Source organism: Rhineura floridana, chromosome 22, assembly GCF_030035675.1.
Source record: "Rhineura floridana isolate rRhiFlo1 chromosome 22, rRhiFlo1.hap2, whole genome shotgun sequence".
Classification (NCBI taxonomy): domain Eukaryota; kingdom Metazoa; phylum Chordata; class Lepidosauria; order Squamata; family Rhineuridae; genus Rhineura; species Rhineura floridana.
The window spans coordinates 12,850,401-12,870,218 of NC_084501.1; the positions used below are offsets into that span (position 1 = coordinate 12,850,401).

A 19,818-nucleotide genomic window follows, 5' to 3' on the forward strand; every position below is an offset into this window, starting at 1 on the left:
GAGGAAAGAACCGTGCACACCACCTTGAGCTCAAGTGAGCCCCACTGAGCACAATGGGGCTCCTTCTGAGTAGGCACTCGTAGGGTTGCCCTGGAAATTCTCAATAGAATTGGCCCAAGATTAGGTCCCACTGAACTCGGTGGGGTTTACCTGTAAGTGGTTGGGGACATGTACCCCCGAAGGAAGCCTCGTTGAAGACAGTGGCACTTACTTCTGAGTAAATGCGCCTAAGTTTGGGTTTCCCCCTCCTTCTGGCTCTACCCCTTTAAGACAACAAACGCAGTCCTTTATTGCTGCCCTTTTGGATTCTAGAACAGAAGGTCTTTCAAATTCCCACAAACCGTAACTTCAGCTTGCTGACAGAGTGGAGAATATGTTCTAATGCTAGGTACGGAGTTAAATACTAGGTGCTAGATGTGAAATGTAAACATCTAGTCACTTTTTAAAAAATGCTTTTCCTAAAATGTGTATGTGTGTTTCAGATGAGACAAAATTTGGAAACCCCCTTTTAAAAAGATTATTTGACACGAGCCTATTCAGGGGTGGAGCTTTGCTGCATTGTGGGAAAGAAAGAAATTCATCAGGGGAGATCCTAATCACCTATGCCAAGGGGGAGTCTGTCTGTTGTATCTGCATGAACTTTGTCCAAGCAGTCTATTCTGGAAGTGGGTAATTGTGACATATCCCTGTATGGGGCAAGATGAGATTGTTCATTCTTACATGGATGTATCAGTCATCAGGGAGGGTGCCTGTTGCTTCTCTGTGTCACTGAAATGAGCTTCCTTTTTTCCAATCTGCCTCTCCTGAGGAATGGGTCATCATGGACTGTGGGGCCTCGGAGGAGTTTCCCTGTTGCCTCTCCAAATGAATCACTGCTTCGGGGGGGCTGGCTCCCTCCCGATCAGAATTCACCTCATGGCCTGTACCTCCTCAAGTGTGGTTCGATTGCTCCAGTTGCAGAAGTGTCCCAACAGGACTGAGGACCCTCAGGGGAGTTTCCCTGTTGCTTCTCTGAATGAGTCACTGCTCTGGAGCTGAATTCACACCCAAAAGTAAACCTCCCCCTCCAACCCACCCAGGTGCAAGAGGAAAGTAACATTTCAATTCAGAAAATAAGTGCTATCAGACCTTTTATTTTTTTTTTAAAAAAAATCACTATCAGCTGCTTTGGAAAACAGCACCCTGCCTGAATCTGACCCAACAGGCTGACTGCTTCTGCTGGGATCTTGCCCCCCACTTTTTCTCTCCTCCTCTCTCTCTCTAACTTCCACACACACACCCCTTTCCTGGACTCAGCGCACAGCATCCCTACAGTGTTGTAAAACCTCCACCCCAATAGATGTCCCTGTGGGAAGGGCAAGGAGGCAGAGAACAAACAGGCCGATGGAAAGTGCCTTTCCTTTCTCCGCCAGGCCCCTTTCTCGATTCGCTCAGAGAGGAGGAAAAGGAAAGGAAGGCGAGGCCAGACTGGGAAGGAAAAGAGCAACAACTCCCAAGCCCGTCCCGAACGAAAGGAGGAGGAGGGCTGCCGAGGGAGCCCTCGGGATGAAATCCAGCGTGGGAAAGGTGAGCGAGCATCTCCTGGTGCGAGCCCCTCTGTTGCTGGCCTCTCGCACATCCGGAGCATCTGGATTCACACCACTGACGTTTACATTAGGATCCAGGAAAAGGAGCAAGGGCCCCTGACCACAGCCCCGTCGCTGGCTTTGTCAGCCGTACTTTCTCCTTGCAAAGCTCTCCCTAAAACAGTCCCCCCTGAGTTTTTCCCCCTGCTTCTCTGCACCCCCCCACCCCACCCCTCCCCTTGTCTTTCAAGACTCCTCCTCTGCCTTCATCTTAGACCTGACTGCTCTCAGCTGGGCATGTCAAATAACAACAGGAGGCAATCCGGTTCTAATGCCAGGCATGCCCCCCCCCCATACAACGTCCTTTGCAAGCCGGGTGTGTCCAGACCAGACCGGCAAGTTTGTCAGCACAGTCAACTTACAGGGACTGCTCCCGGCTCTCTTTCCCCTGGTCTTTGACCCTAGAGATGCATATTTTTCGAGCACCCACCCTCGTTTTGTGGTCGCCATTAGTTTCAAAGTGTTTTAAATGTTGCATTTTTTTTAAAAGTATATATATGATATTGTAGAGTTGGGCGTCATGCCATTAAATGTCTGTTATTGTGAAGTGTGTACGTTAAAGTGGGGTATGGTGGAGTATGGAGCATGTATGTTATAGCGAGGCGATGTTAAGTGAAGGGACGTTAAGCGGGGTATGCCTGTACAACAAACATCTTTAAAAACATATTAAAACAAAACATCTTTAAAAGCATTTTTTAAAAAACAGCTTTAAAAGCATATGAAAAAGCAATTCCAGCACAGATGCACATTGCGAGAAGGTCTCTACTTAAAAGGCTTGTTGGAAGAGGAAGGTCTTCAATAGGTGCCGAAAAGATAACAGAGATGGCGCCTGTCTTATATTTAAGGGGAGGAAATTCCACAGGGTAGGTGCCACTACACAAAAGGTCCGTTTCCTATGTTGTGTGGAATGGACCTCCTGATAAAATGGTATCTGCAGGGGTCTCTCACCTGCAGAGCGCAGTGATCTACTGGGTATATAAGGGATGGTTTTCAGGTATCCTGGTCGCAAGCTGTATAGGGCTTTGTACACCAAGACTAGAACCTTGAACTCGGCCTGGTAGCTAGTTCAAGCCCCGACATCTCCAGGCAAGACTGGGAATGTCCATCTGCCCACAGCCGCGCAGAGCCGTTGTTAAGCAGCATAGACAATCCTGAGTGAAACGGGGCAAGGCTGTCACTCAGACTAAGGCAGGTTCCTAAGTTCCGATGTGTCCTTGAACTCTGATAATGACTCTCCCTTGCCTCCCTGGAGGATAGAGAAAGGTGTGTGTAGAAGCTAGCTTAAGAACGTCAGAAGAGCCCGACTGCCGGATCAGGCCCAAGGGGGCCCATCTAGTTCAGCCTCCTGTTCTCACAGTGGCCAGCCAGATGCCCCCATGGGAAGCCCGCAAGCGGGGCCTGAGCGCAACAGCACCTCTCTCCCCTCCTGCAGTTCCCAGCAACTGATATCCAGGCATACTGCCTCTGACAGGGGAGGTGGAACATAGCCATCGTGGCTAGTAGCCGTGGATAGCCTTTTTCTCCATGTAGAAAGCTGTAGGACTAATGCAGAGAGGTGGGATACAGACAAAACTAAAAATTAGTTTTTCGCGCTGCTTTCCTCTATGAACGTGTCTAATCCTCTTTTAGAAGCCACCCAGGTCAGTGACCGTTGCTGCCTCCCTCTCGGAGCAAGTTCCATAGCTTAAAGGTGCGCTGCTGGAGAAGCCCTTTCTGTACAAAGGGCAAATTTACCTGCATTTATTTGTTAATTTATTTATTACATTTATATACCGCCCCGTAGCCGAAGCTCTCTGGGGAGTTTACAACAATTAAAAACAATAAAAAGAAATATACAAATTTTAAAGCACAAAAAAGAATTTAGAAACACAATTAAAAAAAAAACAATTTAAAAACACATGCTGATATGTCTTGACCTGGCGCCGAAAAGATAACCGTGTTGGCACCAGGTGCACCTCGTCAGAGAGATCATTCCATAATTTGGGAGCCACCACTGAGAAGGCCCTCTCCCTTGTTGCCATCCTCCAAGCTTCCCTCAGAGTAGGCACCCGGAGGAGGGCATTAGAAGTTGAGCGTAGTGTGCGGGTGGGTTCATGTCGGGAGAGGCTGCATTGCATTGCTCTTTTGCCTCTGGCCCCTCCTGCCACTGGGATGTGGCCCTCGGAGGATTGTCTAGAGTTTGCATGTGGTCCTTTTTTCTTGGCTGACAAAAAAGAGTGAGGGAGGTGGGTGGGAGGAATTAGGGCGTTTTAAAAATTTCTTCTGTGAAGTGAGGCTAGGCGTGTCCAGCAAGGCACGTGGAAAAACACGGGTGTGTCTACTTGCTATCTGTTTTTCCCTGATCCTTTTTGCCAGGAGTCTGCCGCCCTGCCGATTTAAGATTCCCTCACTCCCACCCCCAGCTGGACCGCCGCTCTGCAGAGACACCCCGCCGGACCCACTTCAGAGGCTGGGGGTGTTGGGGGAGAGGAAGGCAATATGCTGGAACGCATGAGAGCGGAAGAAAAAACTCAGATGAGATGAAAATAAGATAAGGATTGCCTCTGGCGTTTTTTTTCTTTTTTCCCCTGTACCTCAAGAGCAGAAGAAGGAGGGGTGATTTAAGCTCAAGGAGGCAGGTTCCATCCTACCTTTCACGGAGCAAAAACACCCCCACCTAACCCATGCTGGTTTTTCCTTGTGTACATCTCTTTGGTTCTTTTTTTTAAAAAAATATAACGTTAAAAAAAAAACATAGAGCAAAATCTTTGCATTTTTAAGCTGTTTTTTAATCATTTTATGAAAATCTGCTTCTTTTAATTTCAAATATAGGGGTGTGGTTTTTTTAAAAGGTTTTTCCCATTTTTTCTGTTGCTTTTTCTACAAAGAAGGGGGGCATCTCTTCCCCCCCAAAAGGTGATTTTGAACTATAATTATCCAACGTATATCTAGACGCCCAGAGAGTGATAGGCAGTAGGTGGCTAGATTTCCAGGGTGTTGAATAATTAATTTTCTTTAAGCCAAGCAAAAGGAAGAGGTGACAGAATTGATTGCTACGTGACACTCGCCAAGAACTAGCAAACAGGAGGGGGGGAAATCAGGCTGAGAAACTTATTTTTTTCAATTCTTATTTTAATTTTCACATCAAATTTTTTCAGCAGTGCCTAACAGCCCCTGAAATAGCAGACCCTGAGTTTTTTTTTTAAAAAAATCTGTTACTATGATGTACTTAGGGTAGCTTTTAAAAACAGGAGAGGAGACCTCAGAAGGAATCCAATTGGGAAACAGAGGATAAATTAAATAGGATTTAAAAAAAAATAATTCCTACCATTTAGAAGAAGACAAGGGTGGTAGTGCTAGAGGAATTGTATATAACGATCATTGCATATTATTGAGGTGACCGGAGACGTTAAGTGTGAGGATCGCTTATTGAGCTGTCAGCCGGAGAGAAAGAGAGCTGTTCATTTCTCCTGACAAACGCTGGGATCTGTTTTCCTCTTAAGAGGCGGAATCGGACACGAGTGACAAATTCAAACTTCAGCAGAAATCAAAAGGAGGTGTTTCGTTTGGGCCTCGTCAAGAGCCGAGAGCCAGCCCAGAGACTCGTCCACTGTGAATGATCAGGGGATTCTAAGGAACGCTGCAGAAGGGGCTGCCCCGGATGGATCCCAGAGAGTCAACAGAAACGAAAGGGCAGGGGGAGCATGAATCGTACAAGCCTAAAAAAGTCAAGCCCCCCAAGGAGACAGGAACGGAAGGCACTGATGTTGGGAAGGAAATAACAGGGGATGTCCCTGCACTGAACGGGCAGGACCGGGAGGTAACAAGGGTATCAGCCTGCGAGGAAACCCCCCCTGGGCATGGAGAGGAAAGTGCGGTGAAGGAAGGCGAAGGACAGGAAGCCAAACTCCCAGAGTCCACAGAGACCAAAGAGCCAGACTCCAAGGAGAGGGAAGAGTTGCCAGCCGAGGAAGACCGACCAGAGGGTGCTACCTCTCTGCCAAACACCCCTGTCTCCAGCCCAGCTGCTGCATCTGGCTCTGCCAGCAGCAGCGCCGCCACTGCAGAGCAAATCGCAGAGCCGGCCCCTGAGCCCCACCCTTCTCCCGCCAGCCAACCCGAGCCGCCTGATTTCTACTGTGTGAAGTGGATCAGCTGGAAAGGGGAGAGGACGCCCATCATTACACAGAGTGAGAACGGGCCCTGCCCACTCCTGGCCATCATGAATATCCTGTTCTTGCAGTGGAAGGCAAGTGGTGCCGCTAAGTGGAACCTCCAGGATCAGAGGCAGTCTACCTCTGAATGCCAGCTGTTGGAGGGCGGGGGGAATACAAAGAATGAAGGAATGGCTTAATGAATGGCTTCTCTTACTATCTGTCTCTCCCCCAACTCCCAGGTGAAGCTGCCTCCCCAGAAAGAAGTGATCACCTCTGACGAACTGATGGCTCATCTCGGTAAGTGGCGGAATCGCATCCATCCTTTTCGCATTTCCGTTGGGGTCCCTGGCACTGAACGATGGCCTCCAAATCCCTCTGCCCATAGGCCTTTATACGAAGTCAGAAGTCTTAGCCCAGAAACTTTTTCAGCACGAGGGCCGCGTTCCTTTCTCGGCAACTTTCCAGGGGCCACATGCCAGTGGTGGGCAGGGCCAGAGGCAAAAGTGGGCGGAGCAACGAGTGGGAATTTCCCCCTTTGCACGGTAGAGTCTACGCACACTCGCAAACACCCCTCTCTGCCCTCCGTTCTGGCGAGCAAGAGGCATTATCAGAGTCCAAGGACGCTTTCTGGCCAGGCAGAAACTCTCTAGGAGAGTGCAAAGCAGGGCCCATGAGGGCTGTGGCGTGGGGAGAGACCCAAGAGCCGGAGGAAGAGGCTTGGAGGGCCACATTTGGCCCCTGAAGCTCCCACTCCCGATTTAGTCCATGGGACTCAGGACTCTCTGCACTGACTGTCGGCGGCTCTCAAAAAGGGCCTTCCTCATAGTGGTTAAGGGATTAAGACCTGGGTTCGAATCCCCACAAAGCTTTCACCGGGTGACCTTAGGACCAGCTGCCACCTCTCTTCCTAACCTACCTCACAAGGTTGCTGTGAGGATAACCTGGAGGAGGGGGCAGGATCCTGTTTGCCACCTCAAACTAATGGAATAATGTTTCTTCCTCCTAAATAAACAAATACTTGAAGTGAATGGGATTTGCTCCCACAAGAGGCAGCGACAGCCACAAACCTGGGTGGCTTTAAAAGAGGATTAGACAGATTCGTGGAGGATATCAACGGCTACTAGCCACAATGGCTATGCTCTGTTTCCACAGTCTGCCTCCAAACACCAGTTGCTGGGAATCGCAGGTGGGAAGAGCGCTGCTGTTGTCCTCAGGCTTCCCAGAAGATGCATCTGGTTGACCACTGTGAGAGTAGGATGCTGGATTAAATGGGCCTTAGGCCTGATACAGCAGCCGGGCTGTTCTGATGTTCTTAATGAAAAACGCCTCTCCCTCCCTCTCTCTCCCTCCCTCTCTCTCCCCCTCCCTCTCTCTCCCCCCCTCCCTCTCCCTCCCTCTCTCTCCCCCCTCCCTCCCTCCCTCCCTCTCTCTCCCCCCCTCCCTCCCTCCCTCCCTCTCTCTCCCCCCCCCCTCCCTCCCTCCCTCCCTCCCTCTCTCTTTCCCTCCCTCTCCCTCCCTCTCTCTTTCCCTCCCTCTCCCTCTCTCCCTCCCTCTCCCTCCCCCTCCCTCCCTCTCCCTCCCCCTCCCTCCCTCTCTCCCTCCCTCTCCCTCCCCCTCTCTTCCTCTCTCTCTCTCTCTCTCTCTCTCTCTCCCTCCCTCCCTCCCTCCCTCCCTCCCTCCCTCCCTCTCTCTCTCTCTCTCTCTCTCTCTCAGGAGATTGCATCTTGTCCATCAAGCCCCAAAAACAGTCGGAAGTGCTCCAGCTCAACTTCCAACAGGTGAGTTCACCTGCCTCTCTGTTTATGGATGTTACCTCTGCACCCTCCTTGCTGGCTTCCCAGAGCCATCCAGCTGGCCACTGCTTATTTTACCCAACCCCCAAAAAAGATTGTTACCTCAAGATGCTGGGGGGGAAAAAACGAGAGTTTTATTTTCAAAACAGCCTGACATGTTTCGGCCGATTGCTGTTTCAAGGTTATAAAGACAAAGACAATACATCACGTGATGTTTTAAAAACAAACTAAATGGATTATATACAGATTGCACTCAGATGGAAAAACATCCTGTGGAGATGCCTGCTGGATGGAGCTCACGTTAAGTGGTGACTGAAATTATTGTCTAAAGACAACAAAATTACCAAATTTCTAAGGAATCATTCACAGGGGTCATTTATCTGTGACAAGAAATCAGGGACTTTGTTGTTATAAATGTGAAAAAAAAGCCCTCATAAAAAATCACAGAATGGCAAAGCCATCAGTTAGCAGCATCAAAAACAAAACATGCATTTAGTTCTCCCTTCAGAGAGTGAGGGTTACCCCTCCTGTTGGGATCAGATTACTAGGCTAGACGTGCCTTTGCTCTGATGCAGCAGGGCTCTTCTACTGTTCTCATGAGACCCGGTAGTGAGGAGTAGAACCTCCGTGGAAAGAGGCAGTCTACCTCTTGCTTCCAAAAATATGCAAAACAGTATACTTGCTGCCCGCATATTGTGCTGGTGGGTTTCCCAGAGGTTACTGCTGAAAATAAGAAACTGGACAAGGCATTCCTGTCAGCCTGATCCAACAAGGGCTTTCTTGTATTCTTTGATCAACATCTACCAGCAATGGTTAGCTTCATACAGGAGTATTTAATCAGTTAATTTGGAGCAAAAGTAGTAACTGGATGCTATCGCCAGGATCAGAGACAGCATAGCACTGAATACCGGTTGTCTTCTCCTTCCATGAGTGATCCCAACCAATCAGGGATCATATATTGGATGCATTTACAGAAGACTAAAGCAAGGCTGGGAAACACTCAGCAGCCCTTCAGACATTATTGGACTCCCGGCAGCCAGCACGGCTGATGTGTATGGAATGACGATGGGAGCTGGAGTCCAGCAACATCAGTACAGTAGGGCCCCGCTTACCGGCGCTTCGCTTTCCGGCGTTCCGCTAATGCGGCAGCTTTCAATTCCCCACTTTAAAGCCAGTTTTGCGCTTTTGCGGCATTTTCGCACGAAGCGCCCATTATTCTCAATGGATTCCGCTTTACGGCAATTTCCGCTTTACGGCGGCAGTCCGGAACGGAACCTGCCGTATAAGCGGGGCCCGCCTGTATTGGAGTTTGATGTATATCGCAGCTGAGTGCAGGAATAACTAGTCTGTTAAGACTGGGAGAGGAGAGGAGAGGAGAGGAGAGGAGAACGGAGCAAGACCGAGGAAACTAGCAAGTTATTTTAGAGAATGAATCAGAAGAGGGAAGGATAGGCAGGCGCCCCCTACTGGTTCAGGTTACTTGTAACAAGTGTTGGTGCTTTACTGTCAGCAATCTGGAGGTGGCTTAATGGCGCTCCCACATCTGGAAGCAGTCTACCACCGAGTCCTGCCTGCAGCGGAGGACAGAGCAGAGGGCACTGTGACTTTCATGCCCTCTTCGTGGGTTTCTCGGGGGCATATGCTGTTGGCGTAATCTTTATGTTCTTATTTGTGCTGATAGTTTGGGATGGAACTGCTGTGTATGCCCCTGAGAACCAGATGCTGAGTGGAGCGGGCAGTGGGAGGGGTGGTCACTGGGAGAAACAGGGTACTGGGATTAGGTCAGGCGTGGGAACCCTGAGGACCACACGTCCTCATAAGGCAACTTTCTGGGGGCTGCACGGCGGTGGTGGGTGGGACCAGAGACAAAAGTGGGCATGGCAGCAGGTAAGTCTTCTCCCTTTGTACATTAGGCTCCCTCGCAGCCACAGAAAAGTCAGAGGTTCCAGCACGCACCCCTCCTAACCCACCGTCCAGACCTGCAAGAGCCACGGTCACAGTTCGTGGACATGTTGCAGCCAGGCAAAAGCACTCCAGGAAGGGTGCAAAGCACAGCCAGAGAGGGCGCGTGGCCTCAGGAGCATCCCGAGGGCCAGACAGAGAGGCCTGGAGGTCCGCATTTGGCTCACAGGCCTGAGATTCCCCCATCCCTGCCCTAAAGGGGTCCACAGAAGGTCCCTGGTTCAATCTCCGGGAAGGGCTGGGAGAGACTCCCGGCGGGAAATCCTGGGAAGCAAGTGCCAGTCAGTGTAGACAGAGTTAGGTGGACCAATGGTCTGACTTGGTATAAAGCAGCCTCCTATGTGAAAATCTCCCCCCCCCAAAAAATGCAGACTGCCCCCCTAGGCATTGTTCCGTTTCTCTTATAAATATTCCCAGCATGCCCTTCTTCTCTCTCTCGCCCCGCTACGAATAGAATGTTAACGACGCCATGATGGTTCTTCCCAAACTCTCCACGGGGCTGGATGTGAACGTGAAGTTTACGGGAGTCTCTGATTTCGAGTACACCCCTGAATGCATCGTCTTTGACCTCCTCAACATGCCTCTTTATCATGGATGGCTAGTGGACCCACAGGTGAGAGGTTCTGTTATATCTTTTTCCGCATGCCCTTGCAGTTGCCCCCCTCCCCTTGTAGAAGCTGAGCTTGCAAGCCATCAGAATTTGGGTGCCACAGAGGCTTTTGGGAGTTAGCGAGCCGAATTCTTGTGGGTGTTGTACACAATCCCCCTCCATCCTCACAACAACCCTGTGAGGTAGGGTAGGCTGAGACGGTGGGGGAGAATTAGCCCAAGGTCACCCAGTGAGCTTGGCGGCCGAACGGGGATTTGAACTCACCTCTCCGTTTATGTCCCTCGCTCCTATTGAGTCCCAGACTCCGTTTCAGAACTTGTTCCTCCCTGCCCCAGATACCGGAGGTGGCTCAGGCCATCGGGAAGCTGAGTTATAACCAGCTGGTGGAGAAGATTATCACCTGCAAACACTCCAGCGATCCTAATTTGGTGACGGAAGGTAAACATTTGTCTGTTTGGGCTTGTTCAAACAATCCAAATCCAGAGCTTGCTACCTCTTGTGGTGGGGTTGTCATCTTATCAGCATTGGGCCCCACCATTAAATAAAATCCAATTGGCAGGGACTAGTGACAGGGCCTCCTCGATGGTGGCTCCACACTTACAGAAACTCATTTTCCAGGGATAGTCGCCAAGCCCCGCCTGTCAGGGTTTTTATAGCTGTGAAACACCTTCCTGCTTCAGGAAAAAAAAGGCCTTGTAACTGTCTTGGGCTCGCATTTTAAACGTCTGTTGTATTTTTTAAAATTATTGCATTGTTTGAGGTACATAATTTTTATTCTTTTTTGACTGTATTAATGGCCAGTTTTGCAATGTTCCGGTCCTTCGTGAAGGCTGCTTTCTCTGATAGTTGCAGGCATTTAGCTGCCTTGCCGCCAGATGAAAAGTTGGGAGGTGTCGGGTGTCACCTTTACACAATCCACTGTACAGTTTCTGTGGCTAATAAATCAAATTCAGCATCGTTGTAATCCTATTTTGCCTGTGCTTAACCTGTTCTCCGTTTCTCCTTCCCGTCCCCGCGCCAGGCCTGTTAGCGGAGCAGTTTCTGGAGTCCACAGCTTCTCAGCTTACCTACCACGGCTTGTGCGAGCTCACATCCACGGTCAAAGAAGGGGAGCTGAGCGTCTTCTTCAGGAACAACCACTTCAGCACCATGATCAAGCACAAGGTTGGAAACCCCAGACCTGGATCTCACTGTCCGTTTCAACAGGCTGCCCTCTGCGACAAACTCCCTTTACACCATGTTTGTTTTGCTTTCACAACCAAGGTGCCAGGTGCCTCACCTGATGACCCAGGTCTCCCTACCCTGGCTTACAGCAAAACAAATTGACCATTTAGAAACACAGGAAGTGGCCTTATGTTAGAGGTTTTGGTGTGGCTGTCTGGCTGTATATTGCAGCGGAGTGCAGAAATAACTGGTCTGTTACGACTAGAAATAATTTATTTATTATTTGATTTATATCCCGCCCTTCCTCCCAGCTGGAGCCCAGGGCGGCAAACAAAAGAACCAAAAACACTTTAAAACATCATAAAAGCAGACATTAAATACATTAAAACAAAACCACTTCCACTCAGGGAGCCATTACTAACTAACAGAACTAAGACAGGAAGACTAGGGCGGGAGGAGAGAAGCAAAGCCCGCCAAAACAACAAACACTTTAGAGGAGGAACAGCACAGCGAAGAATTGGTTGCCTGTCTATCGCTCTGCCCCCCACCCCACCCCAGTTCAGGTCACTTGCAACATGTGTCGGTGCTTTACTCCCAACACCTCATACGATGTCAGACCCTGGGTCCATCTAGCTCTGCAGTGTCTGCACTGACTGGCAGTAGCTCTTCTGGGTTTTCAGGCAGGGAGTCTCTCCCCAGCCCTATCTGAAAATGTGCTTGGGGACTGAACCTGGGACCGTCTGCACGGAAAGCAGGTGCTCTAACCCCTGAGATGCTGTCCTTCCCAAATCAAATGCTGCTTGACCCCTCCCCTTCCAAATTAACCAGAGCACCCGTTTCTTTCCTCTGCTGCCCCTGACCCACCCCTCCCTTCCTCCCTCTTCAGAGCCACCTGTACCTCCTGGTGACCGACCAGGGCTTCCTTCACGAGGAGCAAGTCGCCTGGGAGAGCCTGCACAACGTGGATGGGGACAGCTGCTTCTGTGATGCGGAGTTCCACCTCAGCCACGCCCTGGGCAAGGAGGCGGCCAGCGGATCCCCAGAGGAGCAGCACCTTAACCAGAGGCAGGTGGACCAGGTGAGAGCAGGGGCCGGCTTGCTTCTTGGGAACGCAAGAAGCCGCCTTGCATCGAGTCAGACCCTTGGGGTCCATCCAGTTTGGGATTACCCACACTGACCGGCAGTGGCTCTCGCCCGGGGGTCATGCAGGGGGTCTCTCCCAGCCCTTACCCGGAGACACCATTGGGAGTTGACCCTGGGACCTTCTGCACACAAGGCAGGGGCTCTGCTGCTGAGCTATTAGCGTCCCTTAAAAATCATAGTAAGATCCTAGCCCTCGTGGTTCTGAAGAAAGGGCGGATTGCCATAGGGTTTAAATAGGAAGTTGCCTTGCACTGAGTCAGACCCTCGGGGTCCATCTTGCTCAGGAGTGCCTCTAAGATGACTGGCAGTGCCTCTCCAGAGTTTCAGGCAGGGGGTGATTTTCCTCACCTGGGACCTTCTGCACGCAAAGCAAGTGCTCTTCCATTGAGGTACAGCCCTTTCGGCAAGGGGCAGTATTTAGCCAGGGCAGCAAAGAAGCCAGGAGGGAGGCGGCCAGAGATGCTCCAGCCAGAGAGACGGGGACCCTCAAGGTGCCAAACCAGCAGAGAGTCAGGCACGGGAAATGTTTTATTGTATTTGGGTGTTGACGTAACCGTCTGTCAAGGGCAATCTGCAAAAGTGTATATATGCGAGCACCGTTGAAATCACTTGCACTCTAAAATATGAAGAGAACGATATTGCGTGTATCTGCTCAAAGCAAACGAAAGAACATTGCACGATTGCTGGCCAAATGCTAAAATGAATAAGGGAAGAAGAAGGCGGGATACAAGGGCAGTAAATTCAAGGAAAAAATAAATGGAAGAATCTCTCCAGCTCTCCACTGCAGTGCCAGTTCTGACCACCTCCCCCCCCCCCAATATACCTCCTTTCTTCCCCTGCAGGACTACATGATTGCCTTGTCTCTGCAACAGCAGCAAGGCGGGCCCACTCTGAGCGACCTGGAGCTTGCCCAACAACTGCAGCAAGAAGAATATCAACAGCAGCTGCCATCTGCCGTGACCCCTCCCGCACAGGTAGTGTCGCTGGTCTCCCCCCCCCCACTTTGTCACATGGTTCCAGAGTGCGAGGGGTTACCTTTGAAGCCCTAAACTGGGCACGGGGAACCCATGTCCCCTTTGAGGCCTTGCTGGACTCTCCACTGCATAGCCAGCCCAGCCACAGGGATTTGTTGATTGACTTACTGGACCAAATATATATACCGCTTGAATGTAAAGACTTCTAAGCGGTTTACAAAAACCCGAAACGTTAAAATGGTCAACAGAACAGTTAAGAACAAGTTACCGAAAACGTATTTAAAGCAACTGCTAAACGGATTTAACCACATTAGCATCTATGTGTCCGGATAGGCTTGCCTAAACAAAAAAGTTTTAAGCAGGTGCCAAAAAAGAATACAGCGATGGTGACTGCCTGATGTCAATAGGCATGGAGTTCCAAAGAGTCGGTGCTGCCACATTAAAAGAATGATTCTTACAAATGCAGAACAAGGGATGATGGGAATTGGAGTCTGGCAACATCTGGAGGGTTACACATGTTCCCCATCCCTGCCTTACATATTTGTTTGACAGTCCCCATTCCAGCTGGTCATTATAAGAACAACTATCTAACAAAGAAGAGGTGCCTGGGTTTCCTCTTTCCTCCTCCTCCCTTCCTGTTTTCCTTTCGTGCCGTATCTTTTAGAGCATGAGCTTTTACATGTAAAGTGTGTGTGCAGCCGTGATGGCAATATGCTAGAAGAGTTCCTTCATATTGCAAACAGAACCCATTTCTTAACGTCTCGTCATCTCCAGTCAAACAGAATGATTTTCTGTTAGACGGCGACTGCTTTTAACAGTTTAATTTTTTTGTTGGTTTAACGTTTTTGATTTGGGGACTACTTCGAGAGGGCCTTTGGCCCTGACCACCGGTACTGAAAATACCTAAAACAAATAAATAAAATGTAGAATATATGGAGGCTTTGGTCAACGCAGTATTAAGCGACCTCTTCAGTTCTAAATATTCGTATATTCTGCCCACGCTTTGAAGAAACGCCCGTATCAGTTAAAAACAACCACCACTGAGCCCATTTTAAGTTTACACAAGACTGAGTTTTGCAGCGCTTATAAGAACATAAAAAGAGCCCTGGAGCTGTATCAGGCCAGAGGGGGCCCATCTAGTCCAACACTCTGTTCTCATAGCGGCCTAACACCCCTAAGAACCTAGGAATTGAGATAGACTGCCTTTGGACCTGGAGGTTCCTTAAGAATCTAATAGAGCTGTGCATCTGGGTCAGGCCAAAAGGGGCCCACTTTGGCCAGCATCCTGCTCTGACGGTGGCCATCCAGATGCCTCCTCTGCAAGCATGACCTGAGCATGACAGCGACTCTTCCCACTTGTGAGTCCCAGGAACTGGTATTCAGAAGCATCCTGCCTCCGACAGCGGAGGAAGAACGTTAGCCACCGTGGCTAGTTGCCATCGATAGCCTCATCCTCCATGAATTTGTCTAACCGTAATGTTTTGTTTTTAAGACTTTTTTTAAAAGTGGTTTCTCCCCCCCCCCATAGTTTATTGTTTGCTGCCCTGGACTCCCTTTAGGAGGAAGGGTGCGATAAAAATATAACAATAAATAAATAGCCCTCTTTTGAAGCCTTCTGGGTTGGTGGCTATCAGCGCCTCTTGCAGGAGCGAGAAAAAGTCTGTCCTTTCGTCTACCCCCAACTTTCCAAGGTTCAGCTTTGCGGGGTGTCCCCTTCGAGTTCTGACGTTACGGGGAGAGGGAGAAAATCGCGCCAGCAATCCTCGTTCATTTCTGTAAAAAAAAACGGGGGTGGGGAACAAACCCCAAACATGCTTTTCTTCTCCTTCGCCTCCTTTTAGGGGAGAACGCCTCCACCGCCCCGCTCTGCTGGAGAACGCAGGCAGCGTCAAAAGCAGGATTCGGATTGCGTTGTCCTGTAGTGCCAAGCCGAGGGGGTGACCCCGAGTGCCCATTTCACAACCCACGGAGTCTGCCGCGGAGAAGGTCACGCACGCATCTCCCATTCTGTATGCATTTAAGAAAAAAAGACTGCTCTTTTTAAAAATCACCCCGTTCTGGGGCTGAAACCAAAATTAAAAAGTGGGGAGTAAGCTAACCTTTTTTTGGGGGGGGGGAACGCAACAAACTTCTCCTGAGTCTTTGATTGTTTTCCTCCATTGCCATCACCCCTCCATCAGCACAGCCCCCCCGTCATTATTATTTGGTGGGAGGGACTTACACAGAAGACAAGGATAAATGACAAGACATCAAAACAGGAGGAGGGTGTCCGCTGCCCAGGTCCACCCCAACCACAGAGGCAATCTAGACCAGGGGTTCCTAAACTGGGGCCCACGAGCGTCCTTCAGGACATGTGTGGCAAGTCCACATTGTACATTCCTGTTGATTTTTTTTCGTTGTGTCTGTGTTGCTGCCTTTTATTTCTCGACTTATATCGCATTAGGATTTGAATTCTGTGGGTTGCGAATGGGAACGCAATAAAACGCAGTGTGTAAGAGAGAACAGAAGCTGCCAAGAGACAATTAAAAACTGCATCTAGCCACAGAGCCTGACAATGTCTACAAATGGCAGTGGGGGGGGATCAGTAAGTGGTCTGCCAAGACCCTCAGCAATTTTCAAGGTGTCCGTTGGGGATGGGAGTTTGGGAAGCTCTGATCTAAATGATCTTCTAGACCGGGAGGGTGACATTTGTGGCCCTCTAGAGGTTGTTGGACCACAACTCCCGTCACATCCCTGACCATTGGTCCTGCTGGCTGCTGGGAGTCCAACGACCTCTGGAGGACCACAGATGTTTCCCTGTCCCGGTGCAGCACCACTTGCAGAATCCTAGGGGTGTCCGCAACGGCTGTGCAGCCTTGAAAAGAAAGGCAGCCGACTTCTGGCCTCTTCCGGGAGGTGGGTGGAGGTGTTTCAGCAGTATGTGGGCTGGACCAGATTTCCCTTTTGGAAAGAGAAGGCAGGCCAAGGTTCAATCCCCAACAGCATCTCCCGAGACTCCCTGCCTGAAATCCTGGAGAGCCGCTGCCAGTCAGTGTAGACAGTACTGAGCGAGATGGTCCAATGGGCCTGACTCAGTATAAGACAATTTCTTGCATTCCTATTGACACCAGCCCTTTATGCAGAACCATGAGGACTGGAGCCTTACTTTATTGTTAGCAGAAGGGCTGTAGCTCAGATTCCATCCCCGATGGTGGCTCTAGGTAAGGCCGGGAATGCCCCCCCCCCGCTTGAAACCTTGGAGGGCCTCTGCCAGTCAGTGTAGACAATACTGAGGTAGATGGGACCCCCAGTTTGTTTTTCTCGGCACAAGGCTGCACTTCTTTTCTCTGCGCTTTTGGAAGAGGCTCACGGAGGCCTCTTAGAGCAGCCTCTTTCCATGCCAAAGTTCCCAGGTTCAATCCCCAGCATCTCCAGTTGGGGGAAAAAAAGGAGACTACCGCACGGCACAGGAGTGAGGAACCGTTGGCTTTCCAGATATTTCTGGACTACAACTCCCGTCATCCCTAGACCTTGGCCATCCTCGCGGGGGGCAATGGGAGTTGCAGTTCAGCCACATCTGGAGGGCTGAAGGTTCCCTGCCCGACGTAGCAGGTGACTGAAAAGACCCCTCTCTGCCTGACACCCTGGAGAGTCGTTGCTGGTAGGTTACCATAACGCTGGCTTAGAGAAAAATAAAGAGTCTGGCCCAAGCAGCACACGCACCGTACTTTGCAAGCACCTTTAAAGCACATGGCTTCCCCCAAAGAATCCTGGGAGCTCACCCTTCGCAGGAGCTACAAATCCCAGCACCCTTAACAAACTACAGCTCCCAGGGTTCTTTGGGAGGGGGCGGAACTGTTCTTTAAGTGCATAGGGTATGCGCAGGCTCTCTGTGGAGGTGGATTTCTGTCTTCTCTGCAGCCCCGGGTGGGTGGGGGGCATAATCCAGAATCTTTGGGTCTCTGTCGGGCATCCAAAGGGAGTGGCATGGTTGGAAAGGGAAGGAGCTGAGGAAAGGAGACACTTTAAAAATTCTGGGCTACTCATCGGGCAGCATATGGCAAAATGGGGGATTTGATTTCGCCTAAGCTAATTCAGCCACAGTACTGTGGAGCTGTACCCCTAAGAACTTGAGGGATGGCGGGGAGGAGAGGGAAAGGCTATGTACACCCCATACATCTAAACCACATGGCTTCCCCCTGAGAATCCTGGGAACTGTAGTCTAGCCCTCACAGAGCTAATTCCCAGCACCCTTAACAAACTTAAGGTTCCCACGATTCTTTGGGGGGGGGGTCATGTGCTTTAAATGTATGGTGGGTACACAGCCAGCGATTCACAAACTGCGCACGGGCAGAGGCATTCGTTTCTAGCAGTGGCAGCATGGAGAGCTGGCACAGGGGGACAGTCCCGACTCATCTCCAAAAGGGAAGCGTTTTCGCTTTTAAGACAAGCCTCTCTAATGTACGGCTGGGGAACCTTTTTTCAATCTGAGGGCCACGTTCCCCTAGTCAGCAGCCTTCCAAGGGCTATGTGCCAGTGGGTGGAGTAACGAATGTCTGCTCCACCCACTTTGTACAGCAGGCTGTCTTCTACCCACACACACACACACACACACACGTACCCCTCTCTAACCGTCTGGAGAAGCAAGAGGCATGCTCAGGACTCAAGGGCACATTCCAGCCAGGCGAAAACACTCGGGGCCAGAGAGAGGCTGTGGTCTGAGGCTAGTTTTGAGGATCAGAGGCTTGGAGGGCTGCATCTCCCCATCCCACTGCCTGAGGTTCCACACACTTGTTCTGAATGACGTGCAAGGGATGTTAAGCATGACAATGGATATTTCTCCTGTTTTAGCTCTGATAGGACCAGTCGGCAGGAAAGTGGGTTATATTCATTGGCTATATGTTGGCAGCAGTGGTCAGTGAGGCTTAAGAGCGACACGAGCGGGGCAGGAACTTCAGCTTACAAATTCCTTTAAAATCAGTTTGGACCTGTGTTCTCAGAATACTGCCCAAGAAATTGGCGGGTGGGGTGGGTTGGAAGGGCGATGCTCCATCTTTGGGGTGCCACCCAAATATGAAAACTACTCGATTAATCATCTGTGCTTTTAGTTGGTTGATCAATTAAAATCTGGAAAAAAGTTTACATTTGAATAAATTGAATAAAGGAAAGGGGTGCTTTTTCTTTCTTTTCAGGGAATGCCAAGTATGTGGGGTACCACCTTGGAAGAGGCCTTCAGTCACGTGTGATAGAAAAGATAGTAGAAGAGGCATTCCCTGTGGGTTTGAAGCAAGGAGGAATGCTTCTCCTAAAATGATAGCATCTTGTGGATTGGAAAGGAGATAACACTCTTAAGCATTCCTCTCCTGTGTGTGAAAGAAAGGGGGAAATGCCTCTTCTAAGATGGTAGTGGACGAGGTATTCCATTCTGTGTGATCGAAAAGAGGGAATACTCTTAAGATGGCACTAGAAGAGGTGTTCCCCTTGTGTGCATGACAATAAGCCTCTTTAAGTCTGTAATGACCTTCCATCGTGTGATGCAAAAGAAGGAATGCCTCTTCTGAGATGGTATTGAAAGAGGCATTCCCCGTGTGTATGAAGCAATGGAGAGGGGTGCTAAGCAGAAGCATTAGGTGGCAAGGGAGAGGGCCTTTTCAGTTGTGGCTCCTAATCTGTGAAATGCACTTCCCAGTGAGGTCCGCCTGGCACCTTCATTGACATCTTTTCGCCACCAGGCAAAGACTTTTTCCCGGACTTTGATTGAGATGATGAAGCCCAAGCTTCCTATGGCTGTTATAGGGGTGTTTATTGTTTTATTGCTTTGTTTTTATGGTATGATGTATTTATTTTTGGTTTTAACAGTGTTGTCAGGTGCTTGGAGACCTTCGGAATCTAATTAATAATAATAAGTGCACGCTTGAGGAACTTCTGGCCCTCCAAGGGTTGCTGAACTTCAGCTCCCTAGAAACCATGGCCAATAGCCAGGGATAATGGAGGGCCAAAGGTTCCCCGCGCCTGCATTAGCGGATGCTTCATAGCGGAAGAAGCATTCCATCTCATGCGATAGAAAAGAAGGAGGGAATGCCTCTTTTACGATGGTAGTGGAAGATGTATTCTGTGTGATAGAAAGGAGGGGATACTATTTAGATAACACTAGGAGAGACTTTCCCCATGTGTGTGAAACGAGGCAGAATGTTTCTTCGAAGACGGTAGCGGAAGGGATATTCTATTATGTGTGACGGGAAAGTGGGAGTGCCTCTTCCGAGATGGTGCCTGCCCTCACAGTTTTTCTGAGTTTTTTTTTTAAAAAAATGTTGTTATTAATGCTTGATTTAATTGGGGCAACTCATTAGCCAGCCGGTCAGTTTTTAATCAGTGGATCTAACTGAGCGATCGACTACAGAATGCAGCCCAACTTAATATGTAAAACGGAGA

At 49.8% G+C, this 19,818-nt stretch overlaps 1 protein-coding gene across 3 annotated transcripts; it reads left to right on the forward strand.

The window, feature by feature from the left end:
- The first annotated feature begins 302 nt into the window (after positions 1 to 302).
- On the forward strand, positions 303 to 18,554 carry MINDY1 (MINDY lysine 48 deubiquitinase 1). 3 transcript variants are annotated; one of them, XM_061606835.1, is made up of 11 exons: positions 303 to 388; positions 1,413 to 1,566; positions 3,981 to 5,853; positions 6,001 to 6,058; positions 7,475 to 7,539; positions 9,971 to 10,129; positions 10,462 to 10,564; positions 11,148 to 11,290; positions 12,177 to 12,368; positions 13,276 to 13,407; positions 15,249 to 18,554. In XM_061606835.1, exons 3-11 carry the CDS (start codon positions 5,266 to 5,268, stop codon positions 15,327 to 15,329), a joined length of 1,521 nt encoding a protein of 506 aa, XP_061462819.1. In that variant the 5' UTR covers positions 303 to 388; positions 1,413 to 1,566; positions 3,981 to 5,265; the 3' UTR covers positions 15,330 to 18,554. The 3 variants fall into 3 exon arrangements, with proteins under 3 accessions (XP_061462819.1, XP_061462820.1, XP_061462818.1); XM_061606834.1 differs by lacking the exon at positions 303 to 388 and adding an exon at positions 608 to 665; XM_061606836.1 differs by lacking the exon at positions 1,413 to 1,566 and having other exon boundaries at positions 366 to 388.
- The last annotated feature ends 1,264 nt before the right edge of the window (positions 18,555 to 19,818 follow it).

Excerpts from the sequence above, each read along its gene's own strand:
- MINDY1 (XM_061606835.1), top strand. The coding sequence starts at position 5,266 with ATGGATCCCAGAGAGTCAACAGAAACGAAAGGGCAGGGGGAGCATGAA. Across the intron at positions 5,854-6,000 it reads TCCTGTTCTTGCAGTGGAAG|GTGAAGCTGCCTCCCCAGAA; the intron begins GCAAGTGGTGCC and ends CCCAACTCCCAG. Across the intron at positions 11,291-12,176 it reads GCACCATGATCAAGCACAAG|AGCCACCTGTACCTCCTGGT; the intron begins GTTGGAAACCCC and ends CTCCCTCTTCAG.